The following is an 18,865-nucleotide window of genomic DNA, read 5'->3' on the forward strand; positions in this document are numbered from 1 at the left end:
ATCTTCAAAGCAGCCCTTGGTGCAGGGGCAGCCCCCAGCTTGCTTTCCTGTGTGATGCCCTCACTGGAGGGCATTGCAGATTGGGGAGGATGGGTAAAATATTTTCCATCAGTGTGGTTTGAATTTTTTTTCACCGAAGCACAAACTCTGAGCTATGGCTTGTAGGAGAGCAAATGTTGTAAACTTTTTGTTCAGCGAACGTTTGAGGGCCTACTCTGCAGGACACTGTGCCAGGTGCTGGGTGGATAAGACAGACACCTACCTGGTTCACAGGTGGCTGTTACCTGAGTTACAAATGCTGCTATGGTGGGGTGAGCTCTTCCAGGGCCGCTGCTTCATCCTGAGGAGCAGCAGGGAGGCCTTGGCCATGTCTGACAGGGTGGCGTGATTTGGAAGTGGTAGTCACAGTGAGTCAGATCGCAGGGAATTCCTGGGTCTTAGCACTGAAAGGCGAGCCTTGCAGCCACAGGAATGATAAGTGGTGGGTACTGTTCCCTTGACGTGCGAAACTGAGTGAGTTCTCCCTGTTGGGTGGTATAGTCACATCTCTCCCTGTGTGTCCACTGTCATACCAATACTTAGACTAGTGTAATTGATTGCATGTTTAATTGTCTTCCCTTCTAGTTGTAAACCCGGTGAGGATGGGGACTAGGTCTAGCACAGAGCTGTAACCTCAGTGACCAGCTTAGTGCCTGGCACATCCCTATGCTGGCAAGTCTAGATGCTTCATAGGCATTTGTGGGATGAATAAATGGATTAATTTTGCTGGTAAGGCAATTAGGGCTCACGACAGTCAAGTGGCTTGAGTCAGAGTCACACTTCTTATGTATAGGACTTGAATCTAGGTCTCCTATCTGTGCAAGCAACATGCTCCCTGTAAGGTTTGGTGCTGGTTAAGAATGTTTGGGGTGGGTTCTTTCACTTGGCTCCTGTGGCTTCCTGGGACCAGGGCTGGAGTCGCAAGCACATTTGTCTCTTGCAGGCATCTCCTGGAAGGACAAGGTTGCAGACCTTCGATTGAAAATGGCTGAGAGGAGCGTCATGTGGTTTGTGGTCACTGCTCTGGATGAGATTGCATGTGAGTGCTCTGGTTTCACTGTTGGGCGTGTTACCCGATCTCCTCTTTGGGTCTCTGGAAATCTGTGTGTTCCTGCCATTCAGCTTTCTGAGTAGCCAGGGAATAAGCAAAAGACTATGTCACCAAATGGGTATAGGAGATGCCAATTAGCATGAAGGTGAAAGAATTACAGGGAGTAAGAGAAGGGACTGTAGCCTTGCCCAGGGCAGTGTTACAGCCAGGGACTCATGTTGAATCCAAGAGTGACGTCTACCTCTGGCCAGTCTCAGGATGGTGGCACCTCTAAAGAACATTTCGTGTCTGTTAGCCTCTCTCTAGGTTTAAAAGTGGGATCGTAGAAGATATTTTTTCCTTTATACTTTTCCTATAATTTCCCAAGATCTTTGCAGCGAGAATATTTTGGAAACATTTCTACCTCAGAAAACTCAGGAACTAAAAGTTCCTTGCCAAGCCCTTTGATACTGTAGCAGTTTCTCTACAATAAGCGCCCTCATGCAGTTGTTTAGTACCTTCTCTCATCTTCTAGAACCTGAAGAAATCTGGTTGAACCTTTCTGTCCTGTCTCCTGTTTTCTGAGTGGATTTGAGCTAGGGCAGTTGAGAAGAGGTACTGCTTTGTCTTGTTGCTTTCTCACTAGAGAAAGAGACCCTACTACACGGAATCCTAATTCTTCAGTCCCCTCTCATCTCTTCCATCCCCAAAACTTTGTTAAAGGTATCAGTGATTTATATCCCTAATTAACTTAATAACCTCAACATCAGAGAAAAAAACATATAAAGCTAGTTTCTCCCCTTGATTATAACAAGAACACATTCCCATTATGGAAAACCTAGAAAATGCAGAGGAAGTGGAAAGAAGAAAAAAAAAATCACCTATTAATTCTATTACCCAGAGATAATGTGTTGATATTGTATGTATTATACATTTTGTAGCCTGACTTTTTTCAATCTTTCAGTATACTATAAGCACATGGAAGCATAATTTTAAGTGAGTATTAAATATTACATCATGTGGTTATACCATAATCTACTTAACCCTAAGGGCGACCTTTGGGTTATTTCTAGTTTTCCCACAATTTATTATAATGCTACCATCAAACTCCTGGTTCATAAATCCAAGTCTTAATGTCTGATAATTTCTTCCTCCTATTTCTTTTAGGGATAGTGTTACGGGTTAGCAGGTATGTGTATGGTAGGGCTTTGGACCCATCTTGCCCTTTACCTGCCCAGGAGGTTGCATGGTGGCATTTGAACACATCCATCTTGCCACACTCTCAACCAGCCCCAGATACTATCATTTATAAAAAGTGCTAGTATGGCAGGTAAAAAATGTTGTTTCATCACTTTACTTTGAAACCGCTATTTTAAAATAGAGGCTGTACTTTTGATGCCAGGGCCTTTTTGCACTATGATCCTCATGAGAGCAAACTCTTGGGAGCTGGAAGCCCTGGGACCAGAGCAGTGCTCTTTACTGGGCCCTCCAGTTTCTCAAACGTTCAGTGACCTTACCAGACCCCCTGACACTGGCTGACAGCGGGTCCCCACCCAGCTGTGGTGCCATAGCAGACCCATGGGTGGGCCCCAGGCTCCGGTTTCATTCGTGGGCCGCAGCCCTGCTGACTCATTCCTTTTCTTTCTGCCTCTGACGGGAAGCTCCGCCTCTGTGGGGCTCACTGACCCGTACAGAGGGATCCCTGTCTGACTTCCCCTGTGGGAGGGTCTCAGTTTTTTTACTCTCTAGGCTACTTGCTTCAGGAGGGAGAGAGTGCTGTCTCCTTCCCTTTATTTGGGGGTACCCAGAGGTTTATCTGTGGCAGGCCTGGCAGGTCACCACTAGGCAAACCATTTGAACTCTTTGTGGGGCATTTCTCATGTTTTCTGACTAATAACTCTTACTCCCTTCTCTGAGTAGGGATGTGGCAGCATAAGAAACAGTTCTGGTGCCATCATGTGGCAGACACGAGCAATTGCAGCTCAGAGGTGGAACCAGGAGTAAGGTTCCCTGCTTTTCTGAGCAATGCCACCGAATCCTTCCACAGCAGCTGGACTCCAAGCCAAAGTTCTTCCCTCCCGCTACAGGTGACGCTGCAAAATCCCAAGTCAGGCAGGTGACAGGACTTTGATTTCTTTTTAGGGCTATTCAATCTTCGAGGATCAGATGTGGAGCACAATCCGGTATTTTTCTCCTACGCAATCATAGGACTAGAGACGATCATGTGAGTGTTTGCGTCTCACCTGGAACTTCCTTCCCGGCAGTGCCTTGGCGCCCCAGTCTCCCCGTTCTGGTCCTGGTCCACCTGTCACTGCCTGATGATTTGCTGATGCGCTTCTTTTTTCTCTTTCCCTTCTTGTTTTCATTAACAGTAGGTGTTTGTTTATATCCTGCCTCTTCTTTAACCCCCCAAGTGATTTGAAATCTGTGAAAGTATCTGTAGTACTATGAGATGAAAAAATAAGTATATGAGGCTGTTAGGACCAAGCTGGAGTGAGGTTTGTTCACAAAATTCCTGCTGCAAGGTCTTACTCAGGCCACACATTTAATTCCAAGTTTTCTAGAAGCTGGTGCAAAGGGGTATGTAGGCTCAGTTACATAATCCTGGTCCACAATGCAGATAAACCTAGTTATTTCAAAGGTCAGAAATAATATGGGAGAACTCCCTGAACTATGCCTTGTTCAATTGTCAGTTTATCTTTTCAGAGCATTGCTTGTGGCCTTCCTGTCACGCTCTTCTATTTGCATGACTTTCTGCATTTGGGCAACACATTTATTGAGTGCCTGCTATGTGCTAGGGGTGTCTATTAGGTGCTAGGGTGAATGAGACAGAGGGGTCCCAGGTTAGAGTTGGGGAGATGAGTAGCTCCTCTCCCCGAGGGATTTGGGCACATATATGGACAACCTGTCAACAAGATCGGTACAAGTGTTGTAAGAGGGACCTGACCTAGGCTTGGGGGTCAGAGGACACTCTTGGGAAAAGTAATATCCAAGCAGAGACGAAGGATAAATGTGAGTTAGCTAGGTGAATGGCAGGGTGAGGAGGAGTGGAAAACTGTGATCCCAGCAGAGGGAATGGCATTTTCAGGCTCTGGACAGGAGAGAGCATGGTGCGTGTGTAGGATCCAAAGTAATCCAGTGTGGCTGGAAGCTAGTGTGAGGCCAGAAGGTGAGTAGGAGCCACATGAAAGAAAGACCTTGTGGGCCGAGTTCAGAGCTTACACTTGTCCTGAGGACATCTGGGAGCGATTGAATTTTTCGGAGGGAACTGCATGTCAGACTTGTAAATTATAAAGAATATTATGACTGTGAAAACTTGGATGGATGGGACAAGACTTGGAGGCTGTGGCACTAATCCAAGTCAGAGACGGTGGTGGCCTGAACCCGGGTGGTGACTGGGCAAGACTGGAGATAAAGCTGCACAGATTTGATGGAGATTAGGCTGTTGGTCCCAAGGACTCAATGAAGGCGGGGAAGAAGGGTGTCAAGGAGGACAGTGCTCAGGTTTGTGGCTTGGGGAATCAGATGGGTGATGACAACACACAGGGACAGAGAACACGGTTTGAAGAGCAGGATTTGGGGAAGGAGTGGGGAGGAGGGAAAAGCTGCTTGGTTTTGGCTGCCAGCAGACAGAGCCTGATGCGCGCGTGTGTGTCTGCGTCTACCTGTGTTCTCACCCTCTCATTCACGTGCCTTCCTTTTTCTGTCACCCACTTGGCCCCTCTGCAGGCTCTTCATTGATGGCGACCGCATAGACACCCCCAGTGTGAAGGAGCACCTGCTTCTTGACTTGGGCTTGGAAGCCGAATACAGAATCCAGGTGCTTCCCTACAAGTCCATCCTGAGTGAGCTGAAGACCCTGTGTGCCGATGTCTCCCCAAGGGAGAAGGTGTGGGTCAGTGACAAGGCCAGCTACGCCGTGAGCGAGGCTATCCCCAAGGTTGGTGGCCCCACTTTGGCCCATCCTGAATCCCGCCACCCCTAACCAGTCCTGGCATTGTGCAGCACTGTGTTCAAAGCAGAGGCTGTTCAGGCAGCTCCCGGAGACTGGCTGCTGGGTCAGAGCTGGAGCTGTGTTGAGAGTCAGAGGCCCCTGAGAGCTCACCGAGTCCTGTGTTTTCCAGAGTGTGGCATGAACAATGATTTTAGGGGTACACATTAATACTTAGATTTATTTCCATGTATCCGTTTTAACAGAATTTAATGTATACTAGAAAAAAATATAGCCAGCATATGAGTCCATGTTACTTTAAAAATTATTTAAGACAAAATTTAGTTTAATAAACTAAATTGATTTAAAGAAAAGTACTAAGTAAATTAGGGTGCAGTGTATAGGAAACTCAGGTAAAAGCTGTGCGAGTGGTATGAGAACACCTGAGGTTTAGGAAATGCGTCATGTATACATCCCCTCCCCAACCACATTTTATAGCTAAGGAGATTTGAGGCCCAGAGAGGCTTGGGGAGTTGGGGATGTGTTAAAGGTCAAATGATAGCGTTAGCCTTGCACTTTACCGAGCCCCTGTTGGTCAGTGCTAAGCAGCTGACACTTGTTGCCTCATTTTAGTTAGGGTCTGAGGCAGGACTGGAATCTGGGCCTCTTTGATGTAGGCTTTTCTACTGTCCTGCCCTGGGCCTCTGGCTGCCAAGTGGTCTTTGGCAAGCCCAGTGATGTTCTGTCTTCTCCACTGAGCAGTGGGCCATCCTGGGAGGAGCCCAGGCCTGGCCCTCTAGACCTGCCTTGCCATTGTACCCCTGCCACTGTCACTGTGCGTTACCTCTAGCAAGGCACTCAGGGCTTTATTTCCTTGACCCAAGTGGGGCTCACTCCTGTCTTCCCTGTTTCATGAGGGATATGTATGAGAGAGAGAGAGGGAGAAGGGAGAGAGGGGGGAGAGAGAGAGAGAGAGAAAAGTGAGAAAGTGAGAGAGAGAGAGAAAGTGAGAGAAAGAAAGTGAGAAAGTTGAGAAGCTCTGTGCAGGTACTAGGTATGCTGACTGCCCCCTGCCAAATTATATGACTAGATTCTAACTTGTTCTTAAACTGGGAAGGGTCTTCTCCAGCCCTTTAAGATCAGACCATTAGCAGTAGCTGAGATGTGATCACTGAGTGGAAAGCGGGAGGGAGCAGGAGAGCTCCCATCAGGTCATGTGCATTCCCTAGATGGGGGAAAAAGCCTCCTTTGTGCAGCAAGAGAGGGGTTGTTTCGGTCAAGCTTTGAGTGGTTAGTGAACTCTGACCACAACCACAGAGGCTTAGAAAGCAATATCTTGCTGATGGCTGGCAGCCAGCAATCTCAAACAGCTAAGGGGAGGGGGGTGGAGGATGTAAGAGAGAGAACTTGTTTGATGTGCTTACTCTTTTTGGATGAGCTCAAGCTGAGGGTTATCAATCAAAAGGGGCAGGTCTTTGAATCCCCAGGGGACAGCTGTGTGTGGGTCCCGAGTGGGAGCTCTTCAGATGATTTGTCTAAAGTGCATTTGGCTGAGCAGAGGTGGTTGCCTTGGTCTTGGTGGGTGGGGCAGGCTTGATTTCCCATCCTACTGCCCTTTGCTTCTAGGACCATCGCTGCTGTATGCCTTACACCCCCATCTGCATCGCCAAAGCTGTGAAGAATTCAGCCGAGCTGGAAGGCATGAGGCGGGCGCACGTGAGTAGAGCAGCTGGTGCAGAAGACGGGATGTGAGGTGGTCAGAAGACCCAACTTCTGCTCCCTCACCTCCTGTGGCCTTGAGCCTGGCAGAAGGTCAGAATCTCTCTGAGCCACAGCTTCCTGGCTTCCTGAGTTAATGAGAATGAAATGAAACACTTGATGGGTTAGATCTTTACAAAGAATAACACACAACACAAAAAGAGATATTGATGATGATAGTGTAGATGATAGTGATGATGGTGAAGCCTTATAAAATGGCCTGATTGTGTTTTAAGGCAAAGGGTGGGTCTAGAAAGATTTGGGGCCCAGAGATGGCTTTTGGGGCCTATCTTTTTTGGTCCCTGTAGAGCAGGAGTTTACCCCTTTGGGGAAGCTGTTTATCTTTTGAGGCAGGGCCCTTCCTGATTATGCCTGAACTACTGAATAGCAGAGGAACCCTTTCCCTGATAATGGGAATTGCTACAAAGTGGCTTCCGGGAAATGCCCACCTGCGAAGCCCCGATTGCTGGTGGTTTGTGGCCCTGTAGATGCAGCCCTCTCAGTATCGCATTAGGGCTAGGCTCTGAATCTGGCCATCTGATTTTCAGTATTAACTTTAAAAAATGTCTCTATTGTTTGCACAGATTAAAGATGCCGTTGCCCTCTGTGAACTCTTCAACTGGCTGGAGAAAGAGGTTGGTTCTTAGAAATTATTCAGATATATCTACATGTGATTCTAACTGTGCCATCCTCCATGCTCTGTTGACCATGAGGTCTAAGATCTCAATCTAATTTTAGGCTTTATTTTAATAGTTCATTTTGGAAATTTGGTGTGTGTATTTGAAAATTCTTTGATTGTGGAAAATAGTAAGAAGGATGAAGAAAGAAATTCCATAACAGAGTGGATCCTTTTTGGGTTAGGGAATCATAACTAAGTAGAATTTCATTATAAGGAAAAATGACCCTTATAATATTATTATAGGCAGGCTAATTGCATTAGGAGAAAAAGAACCTTGTGTACATCTTGAACTTTAAGCCATAAAACTTTTCGTGTTAAATTGACTCTTAGCCATTAATTTCTTGCCCTTCCACTCCCTGTAGTTGACAAGAGGGTGGTTTCTTTGGCTGTGATTAAACAATGTCATGTTTTCTTTTAGTATTATATAAATAACTCTTTAATAGGAAAAAGAAAACATCTTTATTCCTACCAGTGTAATTATTTTTTCCACATGTTTCCTTCTGGCTGTTGTTCATCTGTATAAATCATTTTTAAAATATAAGACATTTTTACATGTCTCTCAGTGTACAGATATAATTTTATATTTTGATTATTTTGTTCACTTAGAGTCATAGTGCGACCATTTTCCATGTGCTTTGAGGCCTTGAAAAAGGATCGAAGTGGAAACTGCATCTAGAGGCTAGACTGATTTACTTGCCCATTCTTCCTATTTTGAAATGTTTAGGTTGTTTTTTAACTTTTTGCTATTATCAGTAATCCCACAATAATATCTTTGCACTTATCTTTTTTATTTCTTTATGATGATTTTGTTAGGGTGATTTCCTAGGAGGGGACACTTTTGAATTTTTGAACTTAGATGCATTGTTTTGGGAGGTTTTAGGATAAAATACCAAGGCAGAGTAGTTGAGTGAAAAAGCAAATGAATAAAAACCCTCTACTTCAGTTAGCTTTGGTGAGAGCCTTTAGACGTTCTGTCCTTGTTGAAGATGAGACCGAAGCTGTGTAGACTGGACAGTTGGGATATGGAAATTGAGGGCAAAGTAAGCTTCTCATGGACCCCCTCCAACATGTAAGAGGCACACGTGGATTTACCTCTCCAGATGATTTATAAGCAGTTTTCTCCTAGGTTCCCAAAGGCGGCGTGACAGAGATCTCAGCTGCTGACAAGGCTGAGGAATTTCGCAGGTGAGGATACCTTTGGGGGACCCACGAACCTCTGCTGCTTTCCTTGCAAGTCAGAGGAGGCCAGAAGGGCCCTAATTCTTGGCACAGCAAAACCTTTAAGCTGCTCTGTGCCCTGTGTCTTTCTGTTGCAGACAACAGGTGGACTTTGTGGACCTGAGCTTCCCGACGATTTCCAGCACGGGACCCAATGGTGCCATCATTCACTACGCGTAAGGCACGCGCAGGAGCATGCCGCCTGGCTTTGCTGTCGCTTCTGCACGGGACCTGAGCAGAGCAGAGACGTTATTTTACCAGAAGCCCCTGTGCCCACCTCCGTGTGTTTGTTGAGACTGTAAAATGAAAGGGAAAAAGACCTCTGAGGTCTTACTTCTTATTTTCTCTGAATCCACAAGCCTCTGCCTTTTCGGCGCTCCTCTTGGGCACAGGACGGCCCTGGCATTCTCCACGGTGTAGTCAGATGATGTCCCTCTTTCCTTTTGGAAGCTACGGGAACTGTATTCGTAGCCCTTGAATCTTGATGAACGGGATTTTTGAGTGTTTTTCTTGCCTGATAACAGCAGCCTTCTTAATGTCCTAGTCCTTACATCTTATGGACTCCATTAGCTCTATACCAAAACACTTGTCACGAGGTTGCGGGGCACCTTGTTTTGGGTAGAGAGATAATCAGTACCCTCTTTCCTCTCTCCCTGGGCTTGAAGCCTGGCGTCCTGGTCTGTGGGGATTTTTACCACATGATCTGTTAAGAACCCATGATCATAAGAGCTGAGCCTCCCTGAACTGTGAACTGAGACTGGGGGGGCACTGGTATGTTCAGGACTGGCAGCTCCCTGTGGGGGTGATGGGGATGTGTTAATAATTAGGCATGGCCGTTGGGCTTGGTTTCAGCTCTGCCCAGCTCACACCGTTTTGCTTTGCATTGGTCATCGGGCATATTGGGTCTTATGCCTTCCCATCTGGGACATGCACAGCCAGGGAAAGAGCACTTGGTCTGTCTCCCTGTGCTGTATGTGGGCACAACCGCTCCCCCCCACACCCTTTTTAATAATTGCTTATAGAGTTTTTAGTCTTGGGGCAGATTTTGAAGCTGTGTGTGGGAGACAGTCACAGATGTGACAGTACAGTTCTCTCACATTAATATTTCTGTTCCAACATAAAAATAGCAAGAGAATTTCACTTTTTTTTGTCTTATGTTTAACTCAGATGATCAGATGATGACTTTCCTGGCTGGATACTGTCCTGGGATTTTGCATATAATTAAAACATTAAGCAGTTTCATTTCAAGGGGAGAGACATTTGCTTTTCCTTCGCCATTTCTTCATGGTGGGCTGTTGGAGGCCTATTGAGAGGCGGGCACCGGAGGCTGGCCCTGTGTCTGGTTGTTTTTTAGTTGTTCAGCTCATGTGCCAACTGGTGCCTTCATTGTTGAAGAGGGGCTAGTACCTGGACGTGAAGGACACCCTCCCTTGAGCTGCAGGGTGGAGACTTGGATGTCTTTGTCTCTTCGGGCATTTCCCAGTACAGTGTCCAGAAAATAGCATGGGGAAAGCGGATTAGTTTTTGAAAATGCCCCATGTTCATTTGAAAAAAGTGCTCCAGCTTGAGAGTGTCATGATCACTCCTTTCCCTGACAAAATCCCTTTAATTTTTCTCCCAAATTGAGACATTCACCTGCTCCCTGTCTGATGGTCTGGGAGGCAGGTGCGGAGCCCCTGATGAAGTATGGCCTGGAGGCTGAGGCAGGGGCCCGGCTCCCCACGACAAGTGAGGCCTGATGACTCCAGGCTGCTCTCATCGCAGTTCCGAAGACTCTAGCTTGGTCCTGTTGCTTCTCTCAATTCTCGTTTTTGTAGCTTTTACAATTACCTCTTGAATACTTGTTTTGTTCCAGACACAAACAGAGGTAGACATAAAGAAATATCTTATTCTTTCTTTTCCTGAGCTCTTTATCTAGTTGAGAAGATATATTGACTGAGTTTTCGAATAGAAGAAGTTTTTAATTTTAATTGAAATAATTTATTGGGTAACTTTTTATTTCGATGTAATTTCAGACTTACATAAGTTGTAAGACTAGTACAAGGAACTCTTTTATGCCCTCCTCCCAGATTCACCAAGTGTCTGTATTTGTGGAATAATTAATTTTTTGTTAACTTCATTAGGCCAGTCCCTGAGACGAATAGGACCTTGTCCCTGGATGAGGTGTACCTCATTGACTCGGGTGCTCAGTACAAGTAAGTGAACCGGGACTGCCGTGCAACTTGCCCTGGATTTGGGCAGCTGAGTGGGTGGACAAGCGGAGCTCCAGCTGAGAGTGCTCAGCTGGTAATCACATTCTGCGCCGGCCACGCATGGAATCGCTCTTGTGTCTTGTCCTTTAATTCACCCCTAGTTGAAATAGCACAGTTGCGATTCTGTTCCCACAAAAGACTGTTTGATAGAAATGTTTAGTCCTTGGCCGGAAGTTGTTTAAATACTCAATAAATAACTGTGAAATAAAGCAGGCTTTTGGAACTATTGGAAAGTTTTCTGCCTCTGCCCATAAACTGCCTGCCTGGCTCTCTGTACGTAAGGGATTAATTTTGAATGAATGAATGAGAAATGAGGGCTACGCCCAAATTTCTGAATTTTCTTCTTTTGTCTTGCCACTTTCCTGGAAGTTGGGACTGTGGCTAAGGGAAGACCTAATTATTGAATGAGCTTAGCCAATTACATGGTAACCACACCTAGCCTTGGGACACAGGGACAGAAACAATATCAGCCTAGGGTTAAGGGTACAGGGCTCTTTTGGTTATGGTGTAAACTTATGTTCACTTCTAAATTTTGGCAAGATTCTGAAAGTTATCCTTTTAGGGATGTGGGCTAGGGTGTGTTAAGAGATACACTTGGATATTTTTTAGGGTCTCTGTCCAGGAAACCCCTTGCTATCTTGACAAGAGTAATTATTATAGATTTTGGCCCTCTTTTGCTAGGTAGGCTGCTATTTACTTTGGTCTCTTCCGTCTTGTTCAAAACCCCAGCGATGGTGTCTCTGATGAACAACCCTCACACAGTAGACCAAGAGTGTACGTGTCAGGGGCTAAGTTCACTTTATTCAGCCATCCTTGCATCCACACCTTGTCTCATTTTTTTTTTTTTTAAGCCTTTTAATTTTTATTACTCAGAAAAGCTTCATTTTCTTATAAAAAATATGGAACGCTTCACGAATTTGCGTGTCATCCTTGCGCAGGGGCCATGCTAATCTTCTCTGTATCATTCCAATTTTAGTATATGTGCTGCCAAAGTGAACACTTGTCTCATTTTTTGTAACACCTTTATTGAGATAAGATTCATGTGCCATACAATCCACCTACTTAAAGTATACAATTGTTTTTTTTTGTATTCACAGAGTTATGCAACCGTCACCACAATTTTAGAACATTTTCATCACCCCAAAAAGAAACCTCATACCCATTGGCAGTCACTCCCCCTTTTCCTCCACCCTAGAGAACCACTACTCTATTTCTGTCTCTATGCATTTGCCTCGTCTGAACATTCCATATAAATGGAATTATGTAATATATGGCGTTCTGTGTTTTGCTTCTGTCACTTAGCATGATGTCCTTAAGGTTCATCCATGTTGTAGCATGTATCAGTACTTCATTCCTTTTTATTGCCAAATAATATTCCATTGTGTGGCTAATACTCCATTTTTTTTTTTTTTTATTTCAGCAAATTATGGGGGTACATATGTTTAGGTTACATGTGTTGCCCTTGGTTCCCCTCACCCCCACCGAAGTCCATGTTTCAAATATGTCCATCTTTCGGGTAGTGCGCATTGCCCTCCTTGTGTATACAAATACCCCTCCCCTCCTCCCTCTTGCCCCCTCCTCCCACCGCCCTCCCCCTTCCCCAGCATCCAATAGATGTTGTTCTGATATGTGCATTTATGTGTTGATTAGCTAATACCAATTTGATGGTGAGTACAAATGGGTCCCGTTCTGCTGCTCTTGTGGTGCTCCACTTTGGATAATGGGCTTAAGTTTAATCCAGGAAAGTGTAAGAGGTGCTAGATCACTGTCATTTCTTATGATTGAGTAATATTCCATTGTGAACATATACCAAATTTTGATAATCCACTCATGGATTGACGGGCACTTGGGTTGTTTCCACATTCTTGCAATAGTGAATTGTGCTGCCATAAACATTCGGGTGCAGATGTCCTTATCGTAGAATGTTTTGGGCTCTTTTGGGTAGATGCCTAATAGTGCTATTGCTGGATCGAATGGTATTTCTATTTTTAGCTCTCTGAGGTATCTCCAAATTCTTTTCCACAGAGGCTGCACTAACTTACAGTCCCACCAGCAGTGTAGAAGTGTTCCTGTCTCTCCACATCCTCGCCAACATTTGTTGTTTTGTGTTTTTTTGATAGAGGCCAATCTCACTGGGGTTAGGTGATACCTCATTGTGGTTTTGATTTGCATTTCTCTAATGATTAGAGATGTTGAGCATTTTTTTATATGTTTTCTGGCCATTATTCTGTCTTCTTTTGAAAAGTTTCTGTTCATTTCGCTTGCCCATTTGTTGATGGGGTTGTTTGATTTTTTTCTTGTTGATTTTTTTGAGTTCTAGATAGATTCTGGTTATCAGCCCTTTATCAAATGTGTAGAGAGCAAATATTTTTTCCCATTCTGTGGGCTGTCTATTCACTCTAATGATAGTTTCCTTGGCAGTGTGGCTAATACTCCATTTTGTTTATTCATCAGTCCATGGACATTTGGCTTGTTTCCACCTTTTGGCTAGTGTGAATAATGCTGCTATGAACATTCATGTACCTGTTATTGTGTAGATGTATGTTCTCAGTTCTCTTGGGTATATACCTAGGAATGGAATTGCTGGGTCATATGCTGACTAAGCACTTACCCTTTTAAGGAACTGCAAACTGCTTTCCAAAGTGGCTGTACCATTTTACATGCCCACCAGCAGTCTGTGAGGGTTCTAATTTCTCCACATCCCCACCTGTCTCATGTTTGATTGAAAGCTTATTTCAACTGAAAACTAATTTGTCCTTTCTTTTGGAAAGGGATGGAACCACAGATGTGACCCGGACCATGCATTTTGGGACCCCTACAGCCTACGAGAAGGTAAGGTGAAGGAAAAAAAAATGCAAGAGGCCCTCTCTGGTTTCTTAAGAAGAACTTTGCTTTTGTGAAAAAGGATTGTTTAAAGAAGTAAAAATTATATGTGGGATAGTAAAATTGCTCATTAGTGTGGAGTCAGACTTATCTGCTTTAAGAGGTCCATTTAATTAATTATGGGAGGGTAAGACATTTGGAGAAATTTTAAAAGCATTCTGTTAAGGTCAGGGCAGCTCAGGTTCAAGTTTAAATAGCTCTGGCCTTCTCTTGAGTCAGGAAATGTCTTTGGGATTGGGGGCGGGGTAGTGAAACATATGCTTTACGAGGAGTGTCTAGATTTGATTCTGAAAGCTGCTCCCCTGCTTTTTTCAAGTTCAGCATTCTTATTTACAGGCTCAACTGTCTAGGAATTCTCTGAAATGACAGACCCTGTTCACTTTGCGATGTGATTGGCACAGAAAGGGAGAACAGAGCTGTGGGGTAGAGAGATGTGTGCCGGGGCTCTGGGACCTGGCCTCTGAGCTTCTCCGCTGTTTAACAGCCCCATGACCTTGAACAAAACACCACCCATGAAAATGGGGATAAAGGCACCCACCTCCCAAGCCGATTGTGAATTTCTCTGAGCCCCGTGATTTCTTGGGTCACAGTCACTGCTCAGCAAATGCTGATTGAGTCTCTGAGTGAACCTCTTTGTCCACGGGAGCTCCCTCAGGAAGAGTATCCAAGGAAAACGTTTTATGCAACGTAGTGGGGCAGATTTCCTGCTCTTGGTCCCTTGCCTTGTCCGTTTGCATACACCAGCGCACCTCAGTAGAATTTGGAACTTGGGTTGGGGATTCCTTTGGTGTGACTCTTTTTGTGCTGTGGAAAGAGCCCCAGACCAGGTTGAGGAGCATGGAGTTTTAGTCTTGACCCTGCACCTTACTGGCAAGCGCCTAATCTTCTGAGCAGCACTTTCCCTATCCGGGAAGTGGGGACAACCCCTGAGGAGAGTGTGGTGGTAAGGAGTGCAGATGCTGAGGCCAGACGCTGCCTCTTAGGGACTGTGTGATCTGGGCGCACTACTGAATCTGTAAAGTGAGGATTATGGTAGCGCCTCCCTCGTGAAGTGTGGGGTTGCATGTACAGTGCTTAGTACAGTGCCTGGCACACAGGACTAGCTCAGGCAGTGTGAGTTGGGGTTTCTAGTACTTTATTACTTTCCCAGTCTTTCTAAGGCTCCATGACATAGAATTTGTCGGAATGTTTGTTACAAAGTAAAGTCCTGTGGGATCAGCTCTCTTGACAGTGCTCTTGCACTAAATTTAATTTTAAGACTTTCTGGAAAATTGGTCCCATGGCAAGGCTTTTTTTTCCCCCGCCAGATTTTTTTCTTTTTACTCTGATTTTCTCTGTGGTATTACTAAAAACTTTAACAGGCAAGGTTTTCTGAACTATCAGAAAACTACAGGATGGAAACGTCTGTCTTCATTCTGCAACGTGCCCCCTGGGCTTTCTTTGGCAGGAATGCTTCACATACGTCCTCAAGGGCCATATCGCTGTGAGTGCAGCCGTTTTCCCGACTGGAACCAAAGGTAGGTGGTTCCTTCTGTCATGTGGTAGGCTCTTTTTCTTGTTCAAGAATTGAACATGTCAAAGTTTGAGTGGAAGAACATGTTCTTCCTCTTGCTGTGTAGTCCCCATCCCAGCTCAGGCCCAGCCAGGGCAGGTGGGGTGCTGCATGGAGGCATCTCCTGGACCCACTGCTGAGCCCAGGGGGCCTCCAGGAGCTGAGGCTTGGGATGGTCTTGGTGTCCGCTGTGCACCTCTCTCCTGAGCACTCATGGTATTGGATGGCATTGCAGGCAGCCCCCAGCAGAGGACAAACTGGGTAGGAAGGCCCCAGGGGCTGAGCAGAAGTTGATGCAGCTTCCTGTCTGCCCTCTAGTGCTGGGCCAGTGACTCTTTTCAGGATTCTTGGGATTTATTTTACTGGGATCCTGGACTTTAGATACCTATATCTTTGCTTGAGGACTGGTGGGTGGAGTATTGAACTGAGAGTTGACAAGATCTGGACGTAGAATCCGGTTAGATCGGGCATGCACTCATCTGCCTGAGCCTCTCTTTCCTCATCTGTCATGACTGCCTGCCTGCTTGCAGAGTGGTTAGAATCTCATCTTTGTAATTCTGAAACCTTAGGGTTCCAGACGTGGAAGAGAGTGTCCATGTCATTGAACACAGCCTTAATCTGCTGTAGGTGTCCACCCCCTTACCAGCAGCCTAGATGGATGACTATCTAGCTTCAGACTGAGCTCTGACTGGCTCCTCGGGAGCTCTGATTATTGGAAAGTTCTTCCTTGTGCTGGGCTGAAATATGAACCCTCCAGTAACATCTACCTGTTGGTTTCTGTTTCGTGTTCTGGAGCCAAACATAATAAATCTAATCTTTAAAGTGCTGTACAAATATCATCAAGTGCCTTTTTATGTGTCTTTCAGGCCACCTTCTTGACTCCTTTGCCCGTTCAGCTTTATGGGACTCTGGCCTGGATTACCTGCATGGAACAGGACATGGTGTTGGGTCTTTTTTAAATGTCCATGAGGGTCCTTGTGGCATCAGTTATAAAACATTCTCTGATGAGCCCTTGGAGGCAGGCATGATTGTCACTGATGGTAGGTGTCCTTCACATAGAGGGCATCATGGATCCTTGAGCCTTTTTGGAAGCTCTTTTTGTGTCTTATTTTGTAAAATTATTTTAAAGTAAATTGGCCATAATTTTCCCCTCCTGTCACCTTGAATTAACAACATCAACAAACTTTTCTGATTATAGAAGTAATACATGTTCATTTTAGAAAAAATGAAATTATGGAACAGTGTAAAAATAAAATGAAAATCATGTGAAATCCAACTACCCAGGGGAAACATGACTTAATATTTGCTATGCTAGCTTTTGGTCTTTTATGTATGTAGATACCTTATTTTTAGTCGGAGATCATACTGGACGTATTGTCTGTATTCTGCTTTCTTAATATATTGCCTTTTCCTGTGTCATTGCCAAATATTTGTAAATATATTTTAATGCCTGCATGATTGTGTTTTATGGATATGCACCATGGTTTATTTGGTGGATCCCTTGTTATTGTACTCCTTACCTGGTAGCCAGTTTTCAGGAACCACAGAGCCTGTTTTGTACCTCAAGTGCCTATAAAAAAGTGGCCATGGGGGAGAAGGTGGTGTCTCGGGGCTCTTACACCAGGGTACAGTGGGCCCTTCACCTCTTTATTCTTCTCTTTTGGGGTGGGGTGGTCATCCCAGGGGTGAAAGCTTCTCTTCTCTGTGGACATTATCGTGGGCTGCTTCTCATTTTGGGGTTTGGTTTGTTTTAGAGCCAGGGTATTATGAAGATGGGGCTTTTGGAATTCGCATTGAGAATGTTGTCCTGGTGGTTCCCGTGAAAACCAAGGTGAGTATTTATTTATTAAAGAAACTCCCTATTCTTTATTGTGGGAAGACGAAAACTTATGTCTTTAAAGCCAAGAATGAACCATTCTGGGACCAGCATGGAGCCTCCTTCCCCTGATGTCAGGGACTTAACAAAACCACTTGCCTCCCCTATAAAGCCAGAAAGAAAATCCTTAATGAACAGGGACCCAGAACTGGAATTTATGAAGCCTCAGGCTGGCCCCTGCCTGACATGATTTGGGGCTCTGAGTTTATTAGAGGTGGTTTATTGTCATGACGTCTCCTCTGTTAGCGGTGCTTGTTCAAGGTACCAGTTCCCAGATCCCTCCTAGACCTTGAATCAGAATCTCCAGGGTAGGGGCCTGGAAGCTGTCATTTTATCACACTTCCTGGTGTGATTTTTATCAGGTAAAGTTCATGAACCCTGAGTTAAACTATGAGTTGGCCTCACAGGCAATACAAGACAGATGTTTCACCTGCTCCCCCATCAGTATTACCAAGAGGTTGCAGGGTTTTAGGTGCTAGGCTTTACCTAAAAGACCGTTTGCCCCTCCTTCATTGGTGATTATGGAAATGAACAGTTGGAGGGAAATAGCTTCCTAAGTCTACAAGGAGATTGACTGTGGGAATCTTCTCTTTTCCACGTGGAAGTTACTATTCTTAGAAGTGGCCTCCCATTTCACTCCCAAAGGCCCTGCAGTGAACAGAGAGACCCAGCATGCTCTTCTATACCTTTAACACCTGATGGCCTGGCTGGGTCACAGCAGGCCACACAGTTGTTAAAAAAAAAAAAATGGTTTTGGGGACTTAGACCCCAGCAGAGTCTTGAGAACCCAAACCAGAGATGCCCCTGAGCCCAGACACCCCCACACCCTGCCCTTGCTTCCCCTGTATCACAGTAGGTTAGCCTGTGGACCTGCTGCTGGGAGCTCCTCAGCACCCTTTGTTTGGCTTTTCCTGATGGCACAGGCTGTGGTTTGCCCAGTGGGGGAGCTCTCAGAAAGTGGCATCAGCTGTGTTCATCGTGTTCCCTGTGAACCTTTAAAAATGGTGACCAGCTCATCTCTTCTCACATCCCAGTTACACCCGGCTCTGAGGGGTGGCCGTGCCTGGTGGAATGACCTCGTGGTGGTTCATCATGGTCAGGAGTAGTAAAAGCTTCTGTTTTCTTTCCTCTCCCACAGTATAATTTCAACAACCGGGGAAGCCTCACCTTTGAACCTCTAACTTTGGTTCCGATTCAGACCAAAATGATAGATGTGGATTCTCTCACAGACAAAGAGGTAATGGGGACGTCTTTTTTTTTTTTTTTTTTTGAGACAGAGTCTCACTCTGTTGCCTGGGCTAGAGTGCTGTGGCGTCCAGCTTAGCTCACAGCAACCTCAAACTCCTGGGCTCAAGCAATCCTCCTGCCTCAGCCTCCCGAGTAGCTGGGACTACGGGCACGCGCCATCATGCCCAGCTAATTTTTTTCTATATATATATTTTAATTGTCCAACTAATTTCTTTCTATTTTTAGTAGAAACGGGGTCTTGCTCTTGCTAAGGCTGGTCTTGAACTCCTGAGCTCAAACGATCCACCCGCCTTGGCCTCCCAGAGTGCTAGGATTACAGGCGTGAGCCACTGCGCCTGGCCCAGTGGAGATGTCTTGAGGGGTAGAATTGTTAGTAGGTGGTGGAGAGCTGCCTTAAGT

General features: G+C 45.4%; 1 protein-coding gene across 2 annotated transcripts in view; it reads left to right on the forward strand.

Annotated features, from left to right (window-relative positions):
• XPNPEP1 (X-prolyl aminopeptidase (aminopeptidase P) 1, soluble) overlaps window positions 1–18,865 on the forward strand; it is a 58,237-nt gene that overhangs the window by 35,401 nt on the left and 3,971 nt on the right. For both annotated transcript variants that reach the window (XM_012663908.1, XM_012663909.1), the window contains 13 exons: window positions 983–1,078; window positions 3,212–3,293; window positions 4,799–5,009; window positions 6,627–6,716; window positions 7,343–7,393; window positions 8,564–8,622; window positions 8,754–8,831; window positions 10,779–10,850; window positions 13,679–13,739; window positions 15,238–15,307; window positions 16,209–16,382; window positions 17,097–17,173; window positions 18,357–18,455. In XM_012663908.1, coding sequence (XP_012519362.1) covers window positions 983–1,078; window positions 3,212–3,293; window positions 4,799–5,009; window positions 6,627–6,716; window positions 7,343–7,393; window positions 8,564–8,622; window positions 8,754–8,831; window positions 10,779–10,850; window positions 13,679–13,739; window positions 15,238–15,307; window positions 16,209–16,382; window positions 17,097–17,173; window positions 18,357–18,455 — 1,220 coding nt within the window. The remainder of the gene's footprint in view (window positions 1–982; window positions 1,079–3,211; window positions 3,294–4,798; window positions 5,010–6,626; window positions 6,717–7,342; window positions 7,394–8,563; window positions 8,623–8,753; window positions 8,832–10,778; window positions 10,851–13,678; window positions 13,740–15,237; window positions 15,308–16,208; window positions 16,383–17,096; window positions 17,174–18,356; window positions 18,456–18,865) is intronic.

Source organism: Propithecus coquereli, unplaced genomic scaffold, assembly GCF_000956105.1.
Source record: "Propithecus coquereli isolate 6110/MARCELLA unplaced genomic scaffold, Pcoq_1.0 Scaffold84, whole genome shotgun sequence".
Classification (NCBI taxonomy): Eukaryota; Metazoa; Chordata; class Mammalia; order Primates; family Indriidae; genus Propithecus; species Propithecus coquereli.